The 22,901-nt window shown below is 37.0% G+C and overlaps 1 protein-coding gene across 1 annotated transcript in view; it reads left to right on the top strand.

Annotated features, from left to right (window-relative positions):
- Positions 1-22,901, top strand: part of LOC144436440 (putative ferric-chelate reductase 1) — a 276,780-nt gene that overhangs the window by 127,571 nt on the left and 126,308 nt on the right. The window contains exon 10 of the mRNA XM_078125238.1: positions 18,405-18,520. Within this exon, the coding sequence (XP_077981364.1) occupies positions 18,405-18,520 (116 nt within the window). The remainder of the gene's footprint in view (positions 1-18,404; positions 18,521-22,901) is intronic.

Below are 22,901 nucleotides of genomic sequence, written 5' to 3'. Positions count from 1 at the left end.
ACTATCTCAGTTTACCTATACCCTGGTTTTTATAGTAGTGACTATCTCAGTTTACCTATAGCCTGATTTCCTTAGTAGTGACTATCTCGGTTTACCTATAGCCTGATTTCCATAGTAGTGACTGTCTCAGTTTACCTATAGCCTGATTTCCATAGTAGTGACTATCAGAGTTTACCTATAGCCTGGTTTCCATAGTAGTGACTATCTGTTTACCAATAGCCTGGTTTCCATAGTAGTGGCTATCTCAGTTTGCCTATAGCCTGATATCCATAGTAGTTGCTATCTCAGTTTACCTATAGCCTGATTTCCATAGTCCTGACTATCTCAGTTTACCTATAGCCTGATCTCCATAGTAGTGACTATCTCAGTTTACCTATACCCTGGTTTTCATAGTAGTGACTAGCTCACTTTACCTATACCCTGATTTCCATAGTAGTGACTATCTTAGTTTACCTATAGCCTTATTTTCATAGTAGTGGCTATCTCAGTTTACCTATACCCTGGTTTCCATAGTAGTGACTATCTCAGTTTACCTATACCCTGATTTCCATAGTAGTGACTATCTCAGTTTACAAATAGCCTGATATAGTAGTGACTATTTCAGTTTACCAATAGCCTGATTTCCATAGTAGTGACTATTTCAGTTTATCAATAGCCTAGTTTCTATAGTAGTGACTATCTCAGTTTACCTATACCCTGATTTCCATAGTAGTGACTATCTCAGTTTACAAATAGCCTGATTTCCATAGTAGTGACTATTTCAGTTTACCTATAGCCTGATTTCCATAGTAGTGACTATCTTAGTTTACCTATACCCTGATTTCCATAGTAGTGACTATTTCAGTTTACCTATAGCCTGATTTCCATAGTAGTGACTATCTCAGTTTACCTATACCCTGATTTCCATAGTAGTGGCTATCTCAGTTTACCTATAGCCTGATTTCCATAGTAGTGACTATCTCAGTTTACCTATAGCCTGATTTCCATAGTAGTGACTATCCCAGTTTACCTATAGCCTGATTTCCATAGTAGTGACTATCCCAGTTTACCTATAGCCTGATTTCCATAGTAGTGGCTATCTCAGTTTACCAATAGCCTGATTTCCATAGTAGTGACTATCTCAGTTTACCAATAGCCTTGTTTCCATAGTAGTGGCTATCCTAGTTTACCTATTCCCTGGTTTTCATTGTAGTGAGTATCTCAGTTTACCTATACCCTGATTTCCATAGTAGTTACTCTCTCTGTTTACCTATAGCCTGATTTCCATAGTATTGACTATCTCAGTTTGCCTATTCCCTGGTTTCTATAGTAGTGACAATCTCAGTTTACCTATAGCCTGATTTCCATAGTAGTGACTATCTCAGTTTACCTATACCCTGGTTTTCATAGTAGTGACTATCTCAGTTTACCTATAGCCTGATTTCCATAGTAGTGACTATCTCAGTTTACCTATACCCTGGTTTTCATAGTAGTGGCTAGCTCAGTTTACCTATAGCCTGGTTTCCATAGTAGTGACTATCTCAGTTTACCTATACCTCGGTTTCCATAGTAGTGACTATCTCACTTTACCTATACCCTGGTTTCCATAGTAGTGGCTATTGGTAATTTGGATTGCATTTTCGACGACCACTTGGATGTTCAAGGGTCTATTGTTGACGAAGGTGTTACCCCGTTTCGCGTATGACGCCAAAGGAAACGTGGGAAATGAGGCCATGCTCTCGCTCGTTTTCGACGTCACAGTTACCGGCCTCCACTACCCAGTATCTACCTCTCTAATGTCCGATCTCTCAGGAATAAATGTGACGAACTATTCTATATGATAAAGTCTAGGAGGGATTTTAGAGATTGTTTTGTGTTTTGTTTCACTGAATCTTGGCTTGACTCTACCATTCCTGAGTCAGCTGTTGAACCACCTGGTTACGCAATGTACAGAATGGACAGGTTACCTGAACTTTCTCACAAGTCTAAAAGTGGAGGTGTGTGTTTCATGGTGAACCAGAGATGGTGTAGCGATACAGAAGTTCTCTCTAAAACATGTTCTCCTGATTTGGAAACTTTATCTATCAGTTGTAAACCGTTTTATCTTCCAAGAGAATTTAGTTCCTTGATTCTTATTGGAGTTTATATCCCACCACATGCAACAGCATCTATTGCTATCCAACAACTTTCCGAACACATCACAGCTCTAGAGAATCGCTTCCCTGATTCTGCTGTTATAATCACCGGTGACTTTAATCATGCCAATTTAAGGAGTCAGCTTCCAAAATTTAAACAACAAATTACATGCGCAACCAGAGAAGAGAAAACGTTGGACAACTGTTATTGTTCTATCCCTGATGCCTATCATTCCGTTGCTCGTGCGCCTCTGGGTAACTCTGATCACGCGATGGTATATTTACTGCCAAAGTACAGACAGAAATTGAAGACGGAAAAACCATGGAAAAAGAGTGTCCGCAAATGGACGAACGACAACATTGACAAGTTGAGAGCCTGTTTTGACTTTACTGATTGGAACGCTTTTAAAGATTCGTGTGACAATATTGATGACTATGCAGATACTATTGTTTCTTATGTAAGTTTCTGTGAGAGTATCTGTATACCAACTAAGGATGTCATTATTTATGCAAATGATAAACTATGGTTTACTCGGGAACTCAAGAAAATTTTGCAAAAGAAAGATAATGCCTTTAAAGCTGGTGACTTGCTAACATACAAAAAAACTAAGTATGAAGCGCGCAGAGCAATTAAATCTGCTAAAGTGAAATACAGGGACAAGTTGGAGGTGCAGTTTTCTGGTAATGATACAAAGAAAGTTTGGCAAGGTCTTGAAAAAATTACAGGTTATAAGATAAAAAGTAGTCTCACGCAAAATTTTGACCCAAGTCTCCCCGACAAATTAAATCAGTTTTACAGTCGATTTGACGCCAATAACACTACATCTGCATGTACATAGTTTACTTACAGATTTTTGTTCAGAGCGTCTCTCTACACCTTTCATCGTAGAGGAAACTGAAGTTAGAAAATCATTTTTGCTGCAGAATACTAGAAAGGCTGCAGGTCCTGATAACGTATCTACGTCAACACTTAAGTACTGTGCTGACCAACTTGCCCTTGTATTTACCGATATATTTAACACATCCCTTCAACAGTGTAAAGTACCCGCATGTTTCAAGTCCTCCAGAATAGTTCCAGTTCCAAAGAGAAGGAAAATATCATGTTTGAACGATTATAGACCTGTAGCTCTAACTTCCGTAATCATGAAGGTCTTTGAGCGATTCATATTAAGATACTTTAAATCTGCTACCGAGCCATTTCTTGACCCATTCCAGTTTGCATATCGAGCGAACAGGTCAGTTGATGACGCTGTTGCTCTTGGTTTACACTTTGTTCTACAACATCTAGAATCACCTGGTACATATGCACGTATTCTTTTCATAGATTATAGTTCAGCATTTAATACGATCGTTCCAAAGCAATTGTTTGAGAAGCTCAAATCATTTGATTTTAATACGTCCCTGTGTTTTTGGCTTTTGGACTTTTTGTTGAATAGGCCACAGACCGTTAGGCTTGGGGATAAAACATCAGATTCCATCACTCTTAGTACTGGCGCACCTCAAGGTTGTGTCCTATCACCGATGTTATATTCCTTGTTTACCAACGATTGTGTCTCCCATAATGAGTCTGTAAAACTCGTAAAATTTGCAGATGACACTACAGTTATTGGGCTGATTAAAAATGGCAACGAAGTCATCTACCGTTCCGAGGTGGCCTGGCTAGTTGACTGGTGCTCAAACAATAACCTTGAGCTGAATATTAAGAAAACAAAGGAAATGCTCATCGACTTTCGCAGAAAACCAGGTTTAATTGCCCCACTTAAAATCAATGATCAACATGTTGACCAGGTGGAATCGTTAACCTTCTTAGGTTCAACAATTACAAATACATTGAGATGGGATACCCACATACACGCAATTTTGGTAAAAGCACAACAACGTTTGTTTTTCCTGAGGCAACTTAAGAAATTTGGGTTAAGTCAACATATTCTCATTCGTTTTTACAGAGCAATCATTGAGAGTATTATTACATTTTCTATTACTGTCTGGTACGGTAATGCGACACAGAAGGATAGAATTAGTCTTGAAAGAATAGCTAAGACCGCTTCAAGAATAATCGGGTGCGAGGTTCCATCGGTTGATTCTCTTTATGCTGCTCGTCTTGTACGGAGATCCGACAAGATTATAAAGGATACAACACACCCATCGCATCACTTTTACGAACTCCTTCCCTCAGGGAAACGTTTTAGATCCTTTAAATGTAAGACAAACCGGTTTTTACACAGTTTCTTTCCAAAAGCAGTTCAAAACTGTCGCATTTGAATGTAGCGTTTTAAGATTGTATTTTTGTGTCGTAATACTGCATTTTTATCAGTCGTTTGTGATTTTATGGTGCTTTTGTGGTGTCTTTTTATGTATTTGAGTGTTTTTTTAGCAACGCCAAGGCACATTCCTCTCGATTCTATCGATTGGCAATAAAGACTATTATTATTATTATTATTATCTCAGTTTACCTATAGCCTGATTTCCATAGTAATGACTATCTCAGTTTACCTATAGCCTGGTTTCCATAGTAGTGACTATCTCAGTTTACCTATAGCCTTATTTTCATATTAGTGACTATCTCAGTTTACCTATAGCCTGATTTCCATAGTAATGACTATCTCAGTTTACCTATAGCCTGATTTCCATAGTAATGACTATCTCAGTTTACCTATAGCCTGATTTCCATATTAGTGACTATCTCAGTTTACCTATAGCCTTATTTTCATATTAGTGACTATCTCAGTTTACCTATAGCCTTATTTTCATAGTAGTGACTATCTCAGTTTACCTATACCCTGGTTTCCATAGTAGTGACTATCTCACTTTACATATAGCCTGATTTCCATAGTAGTGGCTATCCCAGTTTACCTATAGCCTGATTTCCATAGTAGTGGCTATCTCAGTTTACCAATAGCCTGGTTTCCATAGTAGTGGCTATCCTAGTTTACCTATACCCTGGTTTTCATTGTAGTGGCTATCTCAGTTTACCTATACCCTGGTTTTCATATTAGTGATTATCTCAGTTTACCTATACCCTGATTTCCATAGTAGTTACTCTCTCTGTTTACCTATAGCCTGGTTTTCATAGTAGTGACTATCTCAGTTTACCTATAGCCTGATTTCCATAGTAGTGACTATCTCAGTTTACCTATAGCCTGGTTTTCATAGTAGTGACTATCTCAGTTTACCTATAGCCTGATTTCCATAGTAGTGACTATCTCAGTTTACCTATAGCCTGGTTTTCATAGTAGTGACTATCTCAGTTTACCTATAGCCTGATTTCCATAGTAGTGGCTATCTCAGTTTACCTATAGCCTGGTTTTCATAGTAGTGACTATCTCAGTTTACCTATAGCCTGATTTCCATAGTAGTGGCTATCTCAGTTTACCTATACCCTGATTTCCATAGTAGTGACTATCTCAGTTTACCTATAGCCTGATTTCCATAGTAGTGACTATCTCAGTTTACCTATACCCTGTTTTCCATAGTAGTGAGAATCTCAGTTTACCTATAGCCTGATTTCCATAGTAGTGACTATCTCAGTTTACCTATACCCTGATTTCCATAGTAGTGACTATCTCAGTTTACCTATACCCTGTTTTCCATTGTCGTGACTATCTCAGTTTACCTATAGCCTGATTTCCATAGTAGTGACTATCTCAGTTTACCTATACCCTGGTTTTCATAGTAGTGACTATCTCAGTTTACCTATACCCTGGTTTTCATAGTAGTGACTATCTCAGTTTACCTACAGCCTGATTTCCATAGTAGTGGCTATCCCAGTTTACCTATAGCCTGATTTCCATAGTAGTGGCTATCTCAGTTTACCTATACCCTGATTTCCATAGTAGTGGCTATCCTAGTTTACCTATACCCTGGTTTTCATTGTAGTGGCTATCTCAGTTTACCTATACCCTGGTTTTCATATTAGTGATTATCTCAGTTTACCTATAGCCTGATTTCCATAGTAGTTACTCTCTCTGTTTACCTATAGCCTGGTTTTCATAGTAGTGACTATCTCAGTTTACCTATAGCCTGATTTCCATAGTAGTGACTATCTCAGTTTACCTATAGCCTGGTTTTCATAGTAGTGACTATCTCAGTTTACCTATAGCCTGATTTCCATAGTAGTGACTATCTCAGTTTACCTATAGCCTGGTTTTCATAGTAGTGACTATCTCAGTTTACCTATAGCCTGATTTCCATAGTAGTGGCTATCTCAGTTTACCTATAGCCTGGTTTTCATAGTAGTGACTATCTCAGTTTACCTATAGCCTGATTTCCATAGTAGTGGCTATCTCAGTTTACCTATACCCTGATTTCCATAGTAGTGACTATCTCAGTTTACCTATAGCCTGATTTCCATAGTAGTGACTATCTCAGTTTACCTATACCCTGTTTTCCATAGTAGTGAGAATCTCAGTTTACCTATAGCCTGATTTCCATAGTAGTGACTATCTCAGTTTACCTATACCCTGATTTCCATAGTAGTGACTATCTCAGTTTACCTATACCCTGTTTTCCATTGTCGTGACTATCTCAGTTTACCTATAGCCTGATTTCCATAGTAGTGACTATCTCAGTTTACCTATACCCTGGTTTTCATAGTAGTGACTATCTCAGTTTACCTATACCCTGGTTTTCATAGTAGTGACTATCTCAGTTTACCTACAGCCTAGTTTCCATAGTAGTGACTATCTCAGTTTACCTATACCCTGATTTCCATATTAGTGACTATCTCAGTTTACCTATACCCTGATTTCCATAGTAATGACTATCTCAGTTTACCAATAGCCTGGTTTCCATAGTAGTGACTATCTCACTTTACATATAGCCTGATTTCCATAGTAGTGGCTATCCAAGTTTACCTATAGCCTGATTTCCATAGTAGTGGCTATCTCAGTTTACCAATAGCCTGGTTTCCATAGTAGTTGCTATCCTAGGTTACCTATACCCTGGTTTTCATTGTAGTGGCTATCTCAGTTTACCTATACCCTGATTTCCATAGTAGTTACTCTCTCTGTTTACCTATAGCCTGATTTCCATAGTATTGACTATCTCAGTTTACCTATACCCTGGTTTCCATAGTAGTGAGAATCTCAGTTTACCTATAGCCTGATTTCCATAGTAGTGACTATCTCAGTTTACCTATACCCTGTTTTCCATAGTCGTGACTATCTCAGTTTACCTATACCCTGGTTTTCATAGTAGTGACTATTTCAGTTTACCTATAGCCTGATTTCCATAGTAGTGACTATCTCAGTTTACCTATACCCTGGTTTTCATAGTAGTGACTATCTCACTGTACAACATTTTACCCACAACTCTCTCTGATATGTAGTGTTAGACATCATTTCCTTGAAGTCAGACAAATCCCACCAGTGTATAGGGTTTTGTAAAAACATTTTTTCCATTTGGCAAGCGTAGAATTGCCACTGATGAATTTCTGAATACCCATTTTCATCGGTTCTGGTATCAGTGATTTATTGTAGAAGGAGTAGCAATTTTAGGAATTTGTCAGCAGATTTTCTTGAAAGACATAAAGAATATTTGCGACGAAACTAAGGAAAATATATGCACCTGTTATGACTTTGCCAAAGATATAAATTTATTTGAATAGGTATGACAAAAGAAATTTAAATACTAAAACTCATCATGCACACTGACTACCCAAGTTATTGACACTTTGACAGTTAAAAGTGTTTTATTCACAGCACATGCTTAATTTAGTTGTTAGTTCATTTTTGTACAAAATTTAGAACTTTATTTTTGATTCCGAAGCGTACTTTTGCTACATATTAATTAAACTTAATTTCTATACTTAAAATGTTGAAAAGTATGGATTATTGAAAAAGTTATAAAATAAGGAACCTCCAAGCATACCAATCAGAGAGAGTTGTGGGTAAGATATTGTACAGTGTATCTCAGTTTACCTATAGCCTTATTTTCATATTAGTGACTATCTCAGTTTACCTATAGCCTTATTTTCATAGTAGTGACTATCTCAGTTTACCTATACCCTGGTTTCCATAGTAGTGACTATCTCACTTTACATATAGCCTGATTTCCATAGTAGTGGCTATCCCAGTTTACCTATAGCCTGATTTCCATAGTAGTGGCTATCTCAGTTTACCAATAGCCTGGTTTCCATAGTAGTGGCTATCCTAGTTTACCTATACCCTGGTTTTCATTGTAGTGGCTATCTCAGTTTACCTATACCCTGGTTTTCATATTAGTGATTATCTCAGTTTACCTATACCCTGATTTCCATAGTAGTTACTCTCTCTGTTTACCTATAGCCTGATTTCCATAGTAGTGACTATCTCAATTTACCTATAGCCTGGTTTTCATAGTAGTGACTATCTCAGTTTACCTATAGCCTGATTTCCATAGTAGTGACTATCTCTGTTTACCTATAGCCTGATTTCCATAGTAGTGACTATCTCAGTTTACCTATAGCCTGGTTTTCATAGTAGTGACTATCTCAGTTTACCTATAGCCTGATTTCCATAGTAGTGGCTATCTCAGTTTACCTATAGCCTGGTTTTCATAGTAGTGACTATCTCAGTTTACCTATAGCCTGATTTCCATAGTAGTGGCTATCTCAGTTTACCTATACCCTGATTTCCATAGTAGTGACTATCTCAGTTTACCTATAGCCTGATTTCCATAGTAGTGACTATCTCAGTTTACCTATACCCTGTTTTCCATAGTAGTGAGAATCTCAGTTTACCTATAGCCTGATTTCCATAGTAGTGACTATCTCAGTTTACCTATACCCTGATTTCCATAGTAGTGACTATCTCAGTTTACCTATACCCTGTTTTCCATTGTCGTGACTATCTCAGTTTACCTATAGCCTGATTTCCATAGTAGTGACTATCTCAGTTTACCTATACCCTGGTTTTCATAGTAGTGACTATAATCTCAGTTTACCTATACCCTGGTTTTCATAGTAGTGACTATCTCAGTTTACCTACAGCCTAGTTTCCATAGTAGTGACTATCTCAGTTTACCTATACCCTGATTTCCATATTAGTGACTATCTCAGTTTACCTATACCCTGATTTCCATAGTAATGACTATCTCAGTTTACCAATAGCCTGGTTTCCATAGTAGTGACTATCTCACTTTACATATAGCCTGATTTCCATAGTAGTGGCTATCCAAGTTTACCTATAGCCTGATTTCCATAGTAGTGGCTATCTCAGTTTACCAATAGCCTGGTTTCCATAGTAGTTGCTATCCTAGGTTACCTATACCCTGGTTTTCATTGTAGTGGCTATCTCAGTTTACCTATACCCTGATTTCCATAGTAGTTACTCTCTCTGTTTACCTATAGCCTGATTTCCATAGTATTGACTATCTCAGTTTACCTATACCCTGGTTTCCATAGTAGTGAGAATCTCAGTTTACCTATAGCCTGATTTCCATAGTAGTGACTATCTCAGTTTACCTATACCCTGTTTTCCATAGTCGTGACTATCTCAGTTTACCTATACCCTGGTTTTCATAGTAGTGACTATTTCAGTTTACCTATAGCCTGATTTCCATAGTAGTGACTATCTCAGTTTACCTATACCCTGGTTTTCATAGTAGTGACTATCTCAGTTTACCTATACCCTGGTTTTCATAGTAGTGACTATCTCACTGTACAACATTTTACCCACAACTCTCTCTGATATGTAGTGTTAGACATCATTTCCTTGAAGTCAGACAAATCCCACCAGTGTATAGGGTTTTGTAAAAACATTTTTTCCATTTGGCAAGCGTAGAATTGCCACTGATGAATTTCTGAATACCCATTTTCATCGGTTCTGGTATCAGTGATTTATTGTAGAAGGAGTAGCAATTTTAGGAATTTGTCAGCAGATTTTCTTGAAAGACATAAAGAATATTTGCAACGAAACTAAGGAAAATATATGCACCTGTTATGACTTTGCCAAAGATATAAATTTATTTGAATAGGTATGACAAAAGAAATTTAAATACTAAAACTCATCATGCACACTGACTACCCAAGTTATTGACACTTTGACAGTTAAAAGTGTTTTATTCACAGCACATGCTTAATTTAGTTGTTAGTTCATTTTTGTACAAAATTTAGAACTTTATTTTTGATTCCGAAGCGTACTTTTGCTACATATTAATTAAACTTAATTTCTATACTTAAAATGTTGAAAAGTATGGATTATTGAAAAAGTTATAAAATAAGGAACCTCCAAGCATACCAATCAGAGAGAGTTGTGGGTAAGATATTGTACAGTGTATCTCAGTTTACCTATAGCCTGATTTCCATAGTGGTGACTATCTCAGTTTACCTATACCCTGATTTCCATAGTAATGACTATCTCAGTTTACCAATAGCCTGGTTTCCATAGTAGTGACTATCTCACTTTACATATAGCCTGATTTCCATAGTAGTGACTATCCGAGTTTACCTATAGCCTGGTTTCCATAGTAGTGGCTATCTCAGTTTACCTATACCCTGATTTCCATAGTAGTGGCTATCTCAGTTTACCTATACCCTGGTTTTCATAGTAGTGACTATCTCAGTTTACCTATACCCTGGTTTTTATAGTAGTGACTATCTCACTTTACATATAGCCTGATTTCCATAGTAGTTGCTATCTCAGTTTACCTATACCTTGGTTTTCATAGTAGTGACTATCTCAGTTTACCTATACCCTGATTTCCATAGTAGTGACTATCTCAGCTTACCTATAGCCTGATTTCCATAGTAATGCCTATCTCAGTTTACCAATAGCCTGGTTTCCATAGTAGTGGCTATCTCAGTTTACCTATAGCCTGATTTTCCAAGTATTGTCTTTACAAGTACCGCGAAATGGTTGAGAAGTTGTCAAAAAACAAGATTTTTTTGCTTTTTTGACCATTTTGAACGTTTCTTCATTTTACTCATTCTAGCTTATTATACATGCTAGGGAATTCGGGTTTGTTTTATTTGATAATTGAGATGAAGGATGAGAAACTGGTTAGAGGGTTTTTATGTTAGTGAAACAGGCACTCGGCACTGCTTTGTTGAAAATGGGGTACACATACAACAAAAATTGCCTTTTTGACAATTTGGAGCATTTTGGATCAAAATTTCAAAATTATGTCTGGACAGATTTTGACATGTATATTTATGATGACAACTGTAAAAAAAATTTTTTAAAAAAATCAAAATTGCCTATTACAGAGTGGAAAATATGAAAAATATCATTATTTAAACAAACTCTACTTTAATGTTTTTAATGTTATGATGAATATTAAAGGGACAAAATTTGGAGTCAATACCTTTATTTTTAGCAAAGTTACAACAATATTTCTACAATAAAGAATTGGATGAAAAATAGCCTATACAACAACCTTAAGTCTGTTTAAATTCAATAGGAATGTTTGTACAATCATATAATGATTCAAAAGTAATTCATGATCTTCAGACCTACCCATAGACATATGTTACTTGCATGGGTTTTTTGAACAAATTGATATTTCATGAATATTATTTTTTCACTAATTATGCATCCTTTTTACTAGACTTTTGATATGTTATTCAGTATAAAATCAAGGTTTGGCCTAAATTTCCGCTAAATTGACTGGACTAATAGTGCAGCAGCAAAGGCCAGAAAAATGGCCTAGTTTTTAGCACAACTGATATACGTACGATATATAAGGTTCAAAGTGCTTATGGTATGGTGTGGTGTGTGTCTGTCTGTCTGTCATCTATGTTAGCGTGCGCACATGTGTGTGTGTATGTGTGTGTGTATGTGTGTGTGTGTGAAAACGACATACTTAAAAAACTGCTGGTCCAATTGTTTTGATATTTGGTGAGGGGTTGCTTATTGGGTCTAGCTGAGAGATTATTTAAAGCAAAATGATCAGATCAGTAGACAAAGTAGTAGACGGAGACTTATGGATTGGGTTCCGTCTGTCCGTGCGTGCGTGCGTGCGTGCGTCCGTCCGTCCGTCCATCCGCAGCCGTTTCTTGGAGATGTCTGGACCGATTTTGTTCCAACTTGGTTCAGGGGCAACATACAATGGCATACATATGCACATCAATTTGTTTCATGATACGATCCAATATGGCCGCCTAGCAGCCATTTTATTTCCAAATTTTCCTTGTCTAAAGCCATAACTCAAGACATGCTTGAACAGATCTCATTCAAAGTTGGTATTAGGACAGTGTTCTATGACATACATGTGCATATTCATTGTTGTCATGATATGATCCAATATGGCCGCCTGGCAGCCATTTTGTTTGTGAATTTTCATGTCCAAAGCCATAACTCAGACATGCTTGAACAGATCTCATTCAAAGTTGGTATTAGGACAGTGTTCTATGACATACATGTGCATATCCATTTTCATTGTGATACAATCCAATATGGCTCCCTGGCAGCCATTTTGTTTGCGAATTTTCCATGTCCAAAGCCATAACTCAGACATGCTTGAACAGATCACATTCAAAATTGGTATTCGGACAGTGTTCTATGACATACATGTGCATATTCATTGTTGTTGTGATACGATCCAATGTGGCCGCCTGGCAGCCATTTTGTTTGCGATTTTCTATGTCCAAAGCCATAACTCAGACATGCTTGATCAGATCTCATTCAAAGTTTGTATTAGGACAGTGTTCTATGACATACATGTGCATATCCATTGTCGTCATGATACGATCCAATATGGCTGCCTGGCAGCCATTTTGTTTGTGAATTTTCCATGTCCAAAGCCATAACTCAGACATGCTTGAACAGATCTCATTCAAAGTTGGTATTAGGACAGTGTTCTATGTCATACATGTGCATATTCATTGTTGTTGTAATATGATCCAATATGGCCACCTGGCAGCCATTTTGTTTGCGTTTTTTCAATGTCCAAAGCCATAACTCAGACATGCTTGAACAGATCACATTCAAAGTTGGTATTAGGACAGCGTTCTATAACATACATGTGCATATCCATTTTCATTGTGATATGATCCCCCATACCCGACCAATCCTTTATTGTTGTAGGCTTGTTCCATGTCCAACAAGCAGACACAACATATCTAAGTCTGTTTGATTTAGGTTCACAAGTGTTGTTGCGTGATCAGAGTAGTGATAATTCCTTAAAACCCAATCATAGCGGGGATATGTCATTCTCAATGACTTGTTCACATCAAAATGATCTTACCACCAGTGTGTGCTTTGGGTAAAAAAAAATGTGATTTTCAGTCAAAAAACTTAAACTCCAAAACCGTTGGGCAGATCAGCCTGACATTTGGTGGGAATTTTCTTTAGGATGTTTAGCTTAAGAAATGTTTATGACACAATGATCTCATCAGTGATATGCAAATTAGGGCTTAAATGTGTTTTTTGGTCAAAAGTCTTTAATTCCAAAAGTACTTGGTCGATTTGGCTCAAATTTGACAGGGATGTTGTTAGGGATGTACACTTGTGTGCTATTGATTACATGATAATCCCATTAGCAATATGCAAATTAGGGCTAAAAAACTTTTTGTTGTTGAAATGTCTATAGGAATATTTAGGCCCGATGAGTACAGAAATGATTGTTTTATAGATCTGATTAAACCATTAAAGATTTTATGTTGTACTTAACATAATGTAACAAGTGTGTGTGAATGACACTGGAATTAATCTCTCATTGAGGTTGCTTGGCAACATTGCCTACCTAACTTTAACACTGAACTACAGGTTAGTTGGTTTAAGGTAAAATGCCTGTCTGTCTGTCTGTCTGTCTGTCTGTCTGTCTGTCAGTCTTGTAGATGATGAAAGTGATTTTGGTATTGAGCTTTACCTCTCAAACTACCGGGGATGAAATTTGGTTATGATTCTGAAAGTGTTACTGTTAGTCTGCAAATTGTGAGTGTGTCATACTTGGGTAATTGGCCCTAGCAACGATGACCATGCCATTAGTAACAACCTAATGGTAGGATATTTTGATTAAATAACAACCTCAGCTGATAGGCAAGTGAGTAAACATTCAAAGAATGTATGCAAATATCCCTAGCAATTATGACCACACCCATAGCAACAACCAAATGGTGGTGCATTTCACAAAGATAACAACAGGGATTCTGTCTATCTGTCTGTCTGTCTGTCTATCTGTGTGGATGTGTGTGTGTGTGTGTGTGCGTGTAAACAACTTAAAGTCAAAACTGCTGGACTGATTGCTTTGATATTTGGTGGTCATGTTACTTAGGGTGTCTAGTAGGGAAATTATTCAAAAGAAAACGATCACATCAGAGATGTGTAATTTGGGTCAAAAATGTGATTTTTGGTAAAAAACAAAACAAAACTTAAACTCCAAAACTACTGGGCAGATTAGTTGGAACATTCTTAGGGGTGAGTAAATTAAGATTTGTTTACGACATGATGATTCCATGACTAATTTGTAAATTAGAGCTAAAAATGTGTCTTTGGGTGAAAAACCTGTAATACCAGAACTACTCAGCAGATTGGGCTAAAATTTAACAGGGATGCATCTGCAGGTGTACAGATTAAGCATATAATGATCTCTTCAGTAATATGCAAATTAGGTATACAAATGTGAATTTTGGTCAAAAATGTATATCTCAAAAAGTAATTGGTCAATGAGACTGAAACTTGTGAGATGTTTCTAGAAGTGTTATCCTTCAAAAAATGTATGCAAATATCCCTAGCAACATGACCACACCCATAGCAACAACTAAGTGGTGGTGTATTTCGCAATGATAACACAGGGATTAATAGACAATTGAATAAACATTCAAAAATGTATGCAAATGTGCCTAGCAACAAGACCACATCCAAATGATCACGTATATTGCAAAGATAATATCAGGAATTCATACACAAGTGAATAAAAACATTCAAAAATGTATGCAAATATGTCTAGCGACATGACTATGCCCATAGCAACAGGCAAATGATCGAGGGTATTGCAAAGATAGCAACATGGTTGGATAGGCAACTGGATAGTCATTCAGCAAATGAACACCTATAGTTAGCATGGACCAGCATGTGGATAAGCATTTTTTTAAAAACTACAGTTGTGCTACAATGCCATTGGTGCTATTGTTAGTCTGTTCCTATAGTGGTCTGAGAGTAGTGGTATAGGTATGGCAAAGTGTGTGTGTGTCTGTCTGTCTGTGTGCTGGTCCGATTGTTTTTATATTTGGTGAGGGGGTTGCTTATTGGGTCTAGCTGGTAGATTGTTTAAAGCAAAATGATCAGGTCAGTAGTATACAAAACTTCAACTCATGAATGTATGTATGTCAATAGTGATCTTGTGATCGATTTGTGTTGAGTCAAACTGATATGAACAGTGATATGCAAATTAAGTAGAAACAATTGTGATTTTTAGCTGAACTGATAAGGTTCAGTAGTGCTATAGGCATGGCAAAGTATCTGTATGTGTCTGTGTGTATGTTTGTTTGTGTAGACAATTTAAATGGATGGTCCAATCAAATGACATTGCAATTTCTATTGATAAAATAAATGTGTGAGAAGTGATTTAAACCATTTTTACCTCCCGTAAGGGTACAGGAGGTATTAAAATACGAATGTCTGTCTGTGTGTCTGTGTCATCATTTTCTAAAATTCGGCTGGCTCAATTGTATTGAAATTTGGAATATATAATCTTTAGGGTAATAGCTAGACCTGATTAGGTTTTCAGCCAGATCGGTTAATGGTTAATTAGAGAAATTTGCATATTAATGAAATCAAATAATTAAGCAATATCTTAAGACTGCATTCTTCAATTTCAATATAATTTAGTATATTCGTTATAACAAGTTTGAACATACATTTGTCTTATAAAATTTGATGATGTACCTTACAGCGTTAATGAACAATTTGCATAATTAATTATTTTTGGTAATTAGGCTATATCTTAAGAATGCATACTTCATATTCAACATAATTTAGTACATACGTTAACCATAAGAAAACAGATATGTCCTATAAAGTTAGTTGATGTACCTTACAGTGTTAATAAATAATTTGCATAATTAATGATTTTCAGTAATTAGGCTATATCATAAGAATACATACTTCAATTTCAATATAATTCAGTACACATGTTAACAATAACAGTCGCACATGTCCTGTAAAGCTTGTTGATGTACCTTTCAGTGTTAATGAATAATTTGCATAATTAATGATTTTCGGTAATTAGGCTATATCTTAAGACTGCATACTTCAATTTCAATACAAATTAGTACATAATGTTAACCACAACAAAGCAGGTACGTCCTATAAAATTTGGTGCTATAGCATACAGTTTTAATGAAAAATTTGCATAATTAATGATTTTAGGTAACTACGTTGTATCTTAAAAATGCAAGCTTCAAATTTCGTATAATATGATACATATATCAACCATAATAATACGCACCTGTCCTATGAAGTTTGTTGCTACAACTTTTACCTTTTAATGAGTATTTTGAATAATAAACGATATTCAGTAATTAAGCAGTATCATGCACTCTTCAAATTCCGTATAATTTGGCACATACATTAACTTAAGAAAGCACACTTGTCCAAAAACAAAGCCTGTTACCATAGTTTTTTTTATTTTAATGAGTTATTTGCATAATTAGTGATTCCCTTATGGGAGGCATTCAGTTTAAATCTGGTTTGAACTCAGTTATCTTTGGTATAGCTTAAAAATCGGTTTTAGCTTCCGAAGTAACAAGGTCATGTATGTTGCTATTTTGTCCTTAAATACAGCGCCTGCCAGTGTTCAATTTGAGGAATTGTGACGTCACATCATCCTATCACTGGGGGAAAGTATTTCATGTATAAAGCCAGTAAATGTTACCAGTTCCTTATCAATTTGCCCGAGTTCCCATGGATGTGACCATGGTTGAAGTGAAATAAATGAGAACATATAAAATGCTTTGAAATTGGTGATTTAACTTCGTAAAGAAGGCAATTTAGTGTCGTAAAATATCTTCAGTATGATTGTGATGTTTTTGAAAACAATACATAATCCAATTGTATGCTTTGCTTGCCATAGTAATGAGAGTCGATTGTTTTCATTTTGATACATGTACATCCATATCAACCTAAACGATGAAACACTATAAATGTGAACACAGGCCATGATCGTGCTTTGAAAGAAGAAGGCGAAACTGCTACATGTCACTTTGCTGATGTTATTAATGAACCCAATCAAAAGAAAATGAAATAAAGCAAGTACAAAGCTTTCAAGAGGGATAGTTTTCCGACAAAATTTTCTGCTATAACGAATTTGTAGTCTACTTTCGCAAATATTTGGAAAGGTCATAGACTGTACTGTGACAACACAGAGATGTCTGAACTATAAACAAAGGGAATGTTCTAAACACCATATTGCATTGTGTTGTTTTCTTGGGAAGTCCTACTCGATACTCACCCGATTACTGTAAGTTTGATGGGGTACAAAAATATTAGATATTATTATTTATATTTTCTTTTCGATTAGAAATCAATAATTAGGAATTAAAACATAGCATTTTGTTCATTTCAGCAACATTTTATTGAGTGTCACCTAATTAGTGTCAGTCAAGAAGGTATTGGAGTTCAGGTGCCGACATTGCAAGTCATCCATTACATTGGAGTTCAGGTGCCGACATTGCAAGTCGTCCATTACATTGGAGTTCAGCTGCCGACATTGCAAGTCGTCCATTACATTTGATTATTTAAATTAAAACTACACCTTTCGAGAAATGTTGAAATTTGTGTAAGATGGCCTAGATAAAACTCAGATGTATTGAGAACACCAAAAAGATGCAAGTGTTTATAAAAAATAAATGGTCACGTATCCAATGGGGAAACCCAGGAAACATGATGTGTTGCACAATATGCATGTAGCAAAACACTCATACCTGGTGAAAACACATAGTTTTATTACTCACCAATCACACTAACTATACATGTGTACTCTCCAAAATCATTAACATGTTCACTATTGCTGAATATAAGATATGACACCTACAGAAAGAGCTGATTCAAGAATTAATCCATCGAATATGGTAAAGTCATCATTGAAAGCAGATGCATCACTCTCAGACAAATTCTGACAAGTATCAAAGTCAGAATTACTACTGTCTGCCATTGTTGCCAAAACACTCCTCTCTATGACATAATAATCCCTAAAAGAGAGAACAATAGGAGGTATAACTATTAATTCATGACTGCTTGGGTTGGTGGCTGATCTCCTGTTTTTTCTCACATATCATGCATTTTAAATAGTTAACATTAAGAGACATACAAAGAACAATTTTCAGTGTTGTGATATGGGGCATTTAAAATCATCTTAATCTCTCTATTGCAGCTTGTTTGATGATCATTGGTTGGATTGGCTGTGCAAGTATTGGTATAATGTTTGCCAGATACTTTAAACCTATTTGGCCAAATTCTCAACTACTCGGTCAAAAAGTTTGGTTTACTGTGAGTATCATCCTCTTTTACAAGTTAATAGATGTAGAATATGATTAGTTTATTAGCCCCCAACTGGGCACCACCCAGAAGGGGCTAATACATTGGGGTCCTTCCAACTGTCTGTCCATCCGTGTGTGAGTGTGTTCACCCTCATATCTCTGGCATGCACCAACCGATTTCAAGCAAACCCTGCATAAAGGGTAACATGCTATGTGAGACATATGCATGTCACTTTTGTTTTGTGAATGAATCAAATATGGTCGAATGGCAGCCATCTTTATTGTTAAATTTCAAGATATACAAGTCCCTACACTCCTATCAGTCTGAACGGAACTAGCCTCTAGTTTTCAGCCTCATTTTGGATGAGAAATTTAATGAGATTAAAAATGGCGGCTGTCTTGGCAGTAGAAGGTCCGAGAGGAAATGAAACCAGTGGTTTCTCTTGTTAACAATCAAAATTACTTATTTGATTGTAGCGGTTAGGTAATGTACAACTTAGAAATTGGTTTGATAGTGGTTTTTGCCGTCCAAATAAATGTTGCTCAGCACGGTCAAATGTTTATGTTGTGATTGTGTCGCCCATAATTTAGTATTTTATGCTATTTTTAGAAAGTGGTGAAAAAATACCAGATCCAAATCTTGAACAAACTTCAAATTTCATGAGTTTCTGACGGCGCCCATGTATTTGGGGGCAGTAACATACAATGCCATGCAGTCAAATGTACGGTAGATTCTTACGCCTTGTATATGTAGTGCCTAGCTAGTGGTGTGTGATTGCATGACGCAGGAGCGGAAAACTCCTGGGGAAAACTATCACAGATATCGCAGTTGAAAGCTCATGGCTTTAGGTCGTAAGTAAAGAAATATGTGTCAAATGATAATTTGAACAATATTAGGTTAAGACTTAGGTTTTACAACGGAAACGGAGGTTGAATGTCTTCGTTTACGTACTTCCAAGTGTTTATGTAGATTATGGCAATACAATAGGTCTTGGCCTAAACATCAGTGAAAGTAATATCGACTAATTCACGTATTGCTGCCAGAAAGCCAGTGATATTTTTAGTTTGCATGCAATAATGTGGAGTCATGATGGGTGAATGGTTAGCTTGACCGGCTTGGAATCTACAGGTTGCAGGTTTAAGCCCCCGTCGCTGCCTGCTGTTTGTTTCTGAATGGCTAAAGTCCTTGGGCAAGATTTGAACCACGACTGTGCCTCAGTCAACCCAGCTGTATAACTGGGGACCTGGTAGGATGTAGGTTGCAACGTGAAGGCTTTAATCCTTTAACGCTACGGAAGTAGGTTTGCGCATGTGCAACGGAATACATTTGTTTATCTGGGAGGAGCATTTGGTAAATCCGACCCAGGTAGTGTATCAACATATTAGTGGCTGTTCACACATATTGGTTACATGTAGTTCTTGCCTAATCTGAAGAGTCCCTTGCTTGTTATATTTTTTTTCAAGTGGCAGTGTTTCTGCTACTTTTTTTCCGGTGTGTATGTACGGCCAGACACCCAGTCTGGATGAAACACATATTTCTATACACTTCTACATAAAAATTATAACCCGAAAAGTCACATTTTGAGGGACCTGTTCTAACACGATCCAAACACTATTACACAGTGACAGTTTGTATAATTCAAATCGTAAACTGATATTCTTGGGTACGAACTAACTTACTTACTTGTATCATTTGTACAAGGTACTAGATTACAGTTGCACACGTACACACTAGCGTTGGCATTTGGTCGATCATTACCACACCAAAATCGTTAGACTGATGAGAATTTTTTTTGCAGATTACAGATTACATGTAGGTCGTGTTTTGACAACATAATCGGGAAAACTTCAAAATTAACTTCACAAGTATCGCACGGGCCAGAGCGGACTAAGCTTTACACTTCCATACTTACTGTCAGTATCAGTATCAGTTCAATTACGTTGAAAAACCAATTTCTGGCATATGATCAACGGAAGAGGAGGGCAAACAGTCCCTTAGTTCCGCTGGATGGATGCTTTAAAGGCACCCACCGATCTTGATGTTACCAGGTCGTTTTCTAGTTTGTTCCAGTCAGTGATAGTTCTTGGAAAGAATGAGTTCCTGTACATGTCTGTTTTGCAATGAGGTATCTGGTAGCAGCGATAGTTGTTTGTAGCGTATTTTTCCACGGGGTTGTTATGTAAATAATCTCCGAATTTCGTTGGTTTGATGGCACGCTTTTGTCTTTGTGGTGTGAGATATGCATCAGGTTGTATGGCCGGTATTTGACCCTCAGCAACTTTGAACAAGAGAGTGAGGCGGAGTTCTCTTCTCCGTTCCTGTAATGACTGGATATTGTTTTCTTGTAGCATTTTGTGTATGCAACCTGGTTCTCTGGATCTGTAATTGTTGGATATAAATCTTACTGCCTGTCTTTGGGTGCGTTCCAGCTTGTCTATATTTGCTTGGGTGAAGGGGTCCCATATGGCTGCCCCGTATTCCATTGTTGAACGTACTAGTGAAATGTATGCCGTTTTTCTGTTGATCTTATTACAATGTTTTAGATTTCTCCTGAGGAAGCCAAGTGTAGATGCAGCTTTCTTTGACAAGTTCGTAATGTGTGTGTTCCATTTCAAGTCCTCTGATAGAGTAATGCCAAGGTATGGGTTATGCGTTACCTGTTTTAAAATGTGATTGTTCAGGCTGTAGAAATATGAGCTTTTGCTTCTAACACTCAGGATGTGGCATTTCTTAGTATTAAAACGCATTCCCACGATGTTGCCCATTTCTCCAGCTCAATTAGGTTGTCTTGCATGACATGATGGTCTTTTTGAGATCTTATGGTCCTGTACAGCAAACAATCATCGGCAAATAGACGAACTTGAGACTTCAGACTGTCAGGGAGATCATTAATGTGGCATAAAAATAGCAGTGGGTCGAGTACAGTGCCTTGAGGAACACCAGAGTCTACGTGTATTTTCTGTGAACTTTGACCTTCGACGACAACCTGCATTTGGCGATTTGGTAAAAAGCTTGTTAACCAGTTATGAAGCGGGCCTCTAATCCCATACTGATCCAGTTTGTAGAGTAGTTTATTATGTGGAACGGTGTCGAAGGCTTTGGAAAAGTCAAGTATAGCTATATCTGTCTGGAGACCCTTGTCGTAGGACTGCATGAGATCATTTATAGTGACCAATAGCTGAGTTTCACATGAAAAACCAGAACGGAATCCATAGTTTAGGGTTGTTAATATGTTGTGTTTCTCAAAATGGTTCAAAATATGACGGCAAATGATGTGTTCTAATAGTTTTGATGATACAGATGTAAGAGACACTGGCCGATAATTTTCTGCAAGATGTTTGTCACCCTTCTTGTACACTGGTGTGATATTTGCATTTCGCCAGTCATCTGGAAGTTCTCCTGAGTCGATGGAACGTTGGAATATGCAAGACAAACCTAACGATAACTCAGTGGCACATATTTTCAAGACCTTGTTTGGTATGTTGTCTGACCCAGTTGCTTTATTAATGTTGATGTTCTTTAAAAGCTTTCCCACACCTTCCTGCTTGATTTTGAGTTCACCAATTCCTGTTGTTATTCGTTTTGTCATTTGCGGCATGGTGCTGTTATCTTCCTTAGTAAAGACTGAGCTAAACTGGTTGACTAGTGTGTCAGCTTTTAGTTTACTGTCACTGATTAGTTGGCCTTTGTTCTTCAATGGAGATATGCCAATGTTGTCTTGCTTCTTTGACTTTATGAACTTCCAGAAGGGTTTGCTGTTGTTGTTTTTCAGTCCTTCCTCTAATGCATTGTTTACAAACGACCATTCGGCATGTCTAAATTGTCTCTTACATTCTCTTTGTATGTGTCTATAATTTGACCACTTTCCAGACTTCTTTGCTTGTTTGTATAATCTGTATTTTTGTCTAGTCAATTTTTTGAGTTTGTGATTGAACCATGGTAACGATTTCTGGTAACGCCTCATCTTAGATGGAATGTGTGAATCGATTGCTTCCATGAGTCTTTGTCTGAAGGTCGACCATAGTGAATGGACTGTCTCCCCTTGGTCATAAAGGTCATTTATATCATTTGAGATCTCATGGGCTTCCTTTCCAAGGTCAGCCCAATTTGCCTTCGCGTACTGAAAACATTTCTTGGGTTTTTGTTTCACATAGTGAGGCTTGGTGATGGAATCTGTTACCAGGATATCATGATCAGATAAACCAGGAATACCATGATTTGTTTGAAGTGGGTTTTGGTGAAGAGATATTTTGTAGACCTGGTGATTTTGAATGAAAAATGTATCTGGCTTATGACTACTAGATACATGATGACGGTGTTTAGGACTGCTAGTCTTAAGTGGACTAAAAGAAAATTGTGAGGAAATGGAGTCTGGTGTAAGGTCAATGCC

Source organism: Glandiceps talaboti, chromosome 6, assembly GCF_964340395.1.
Source record: "Glandiceps talaboti chromosome 6, keGlaTala1.1, whole genome shotgun sequence".
Classification (NCBI taxonomy): Eukaryota; Metazoa; Hemichordata; class Enteropneusta; family Spengelidae; genus Glandiceps; species Glandiceps talaboti.
The sequence above is the reverse complement of the archived record's forward strand: the minus strand, read 5'-3'. Positions and strand labels throughout refer to the sequence as shown.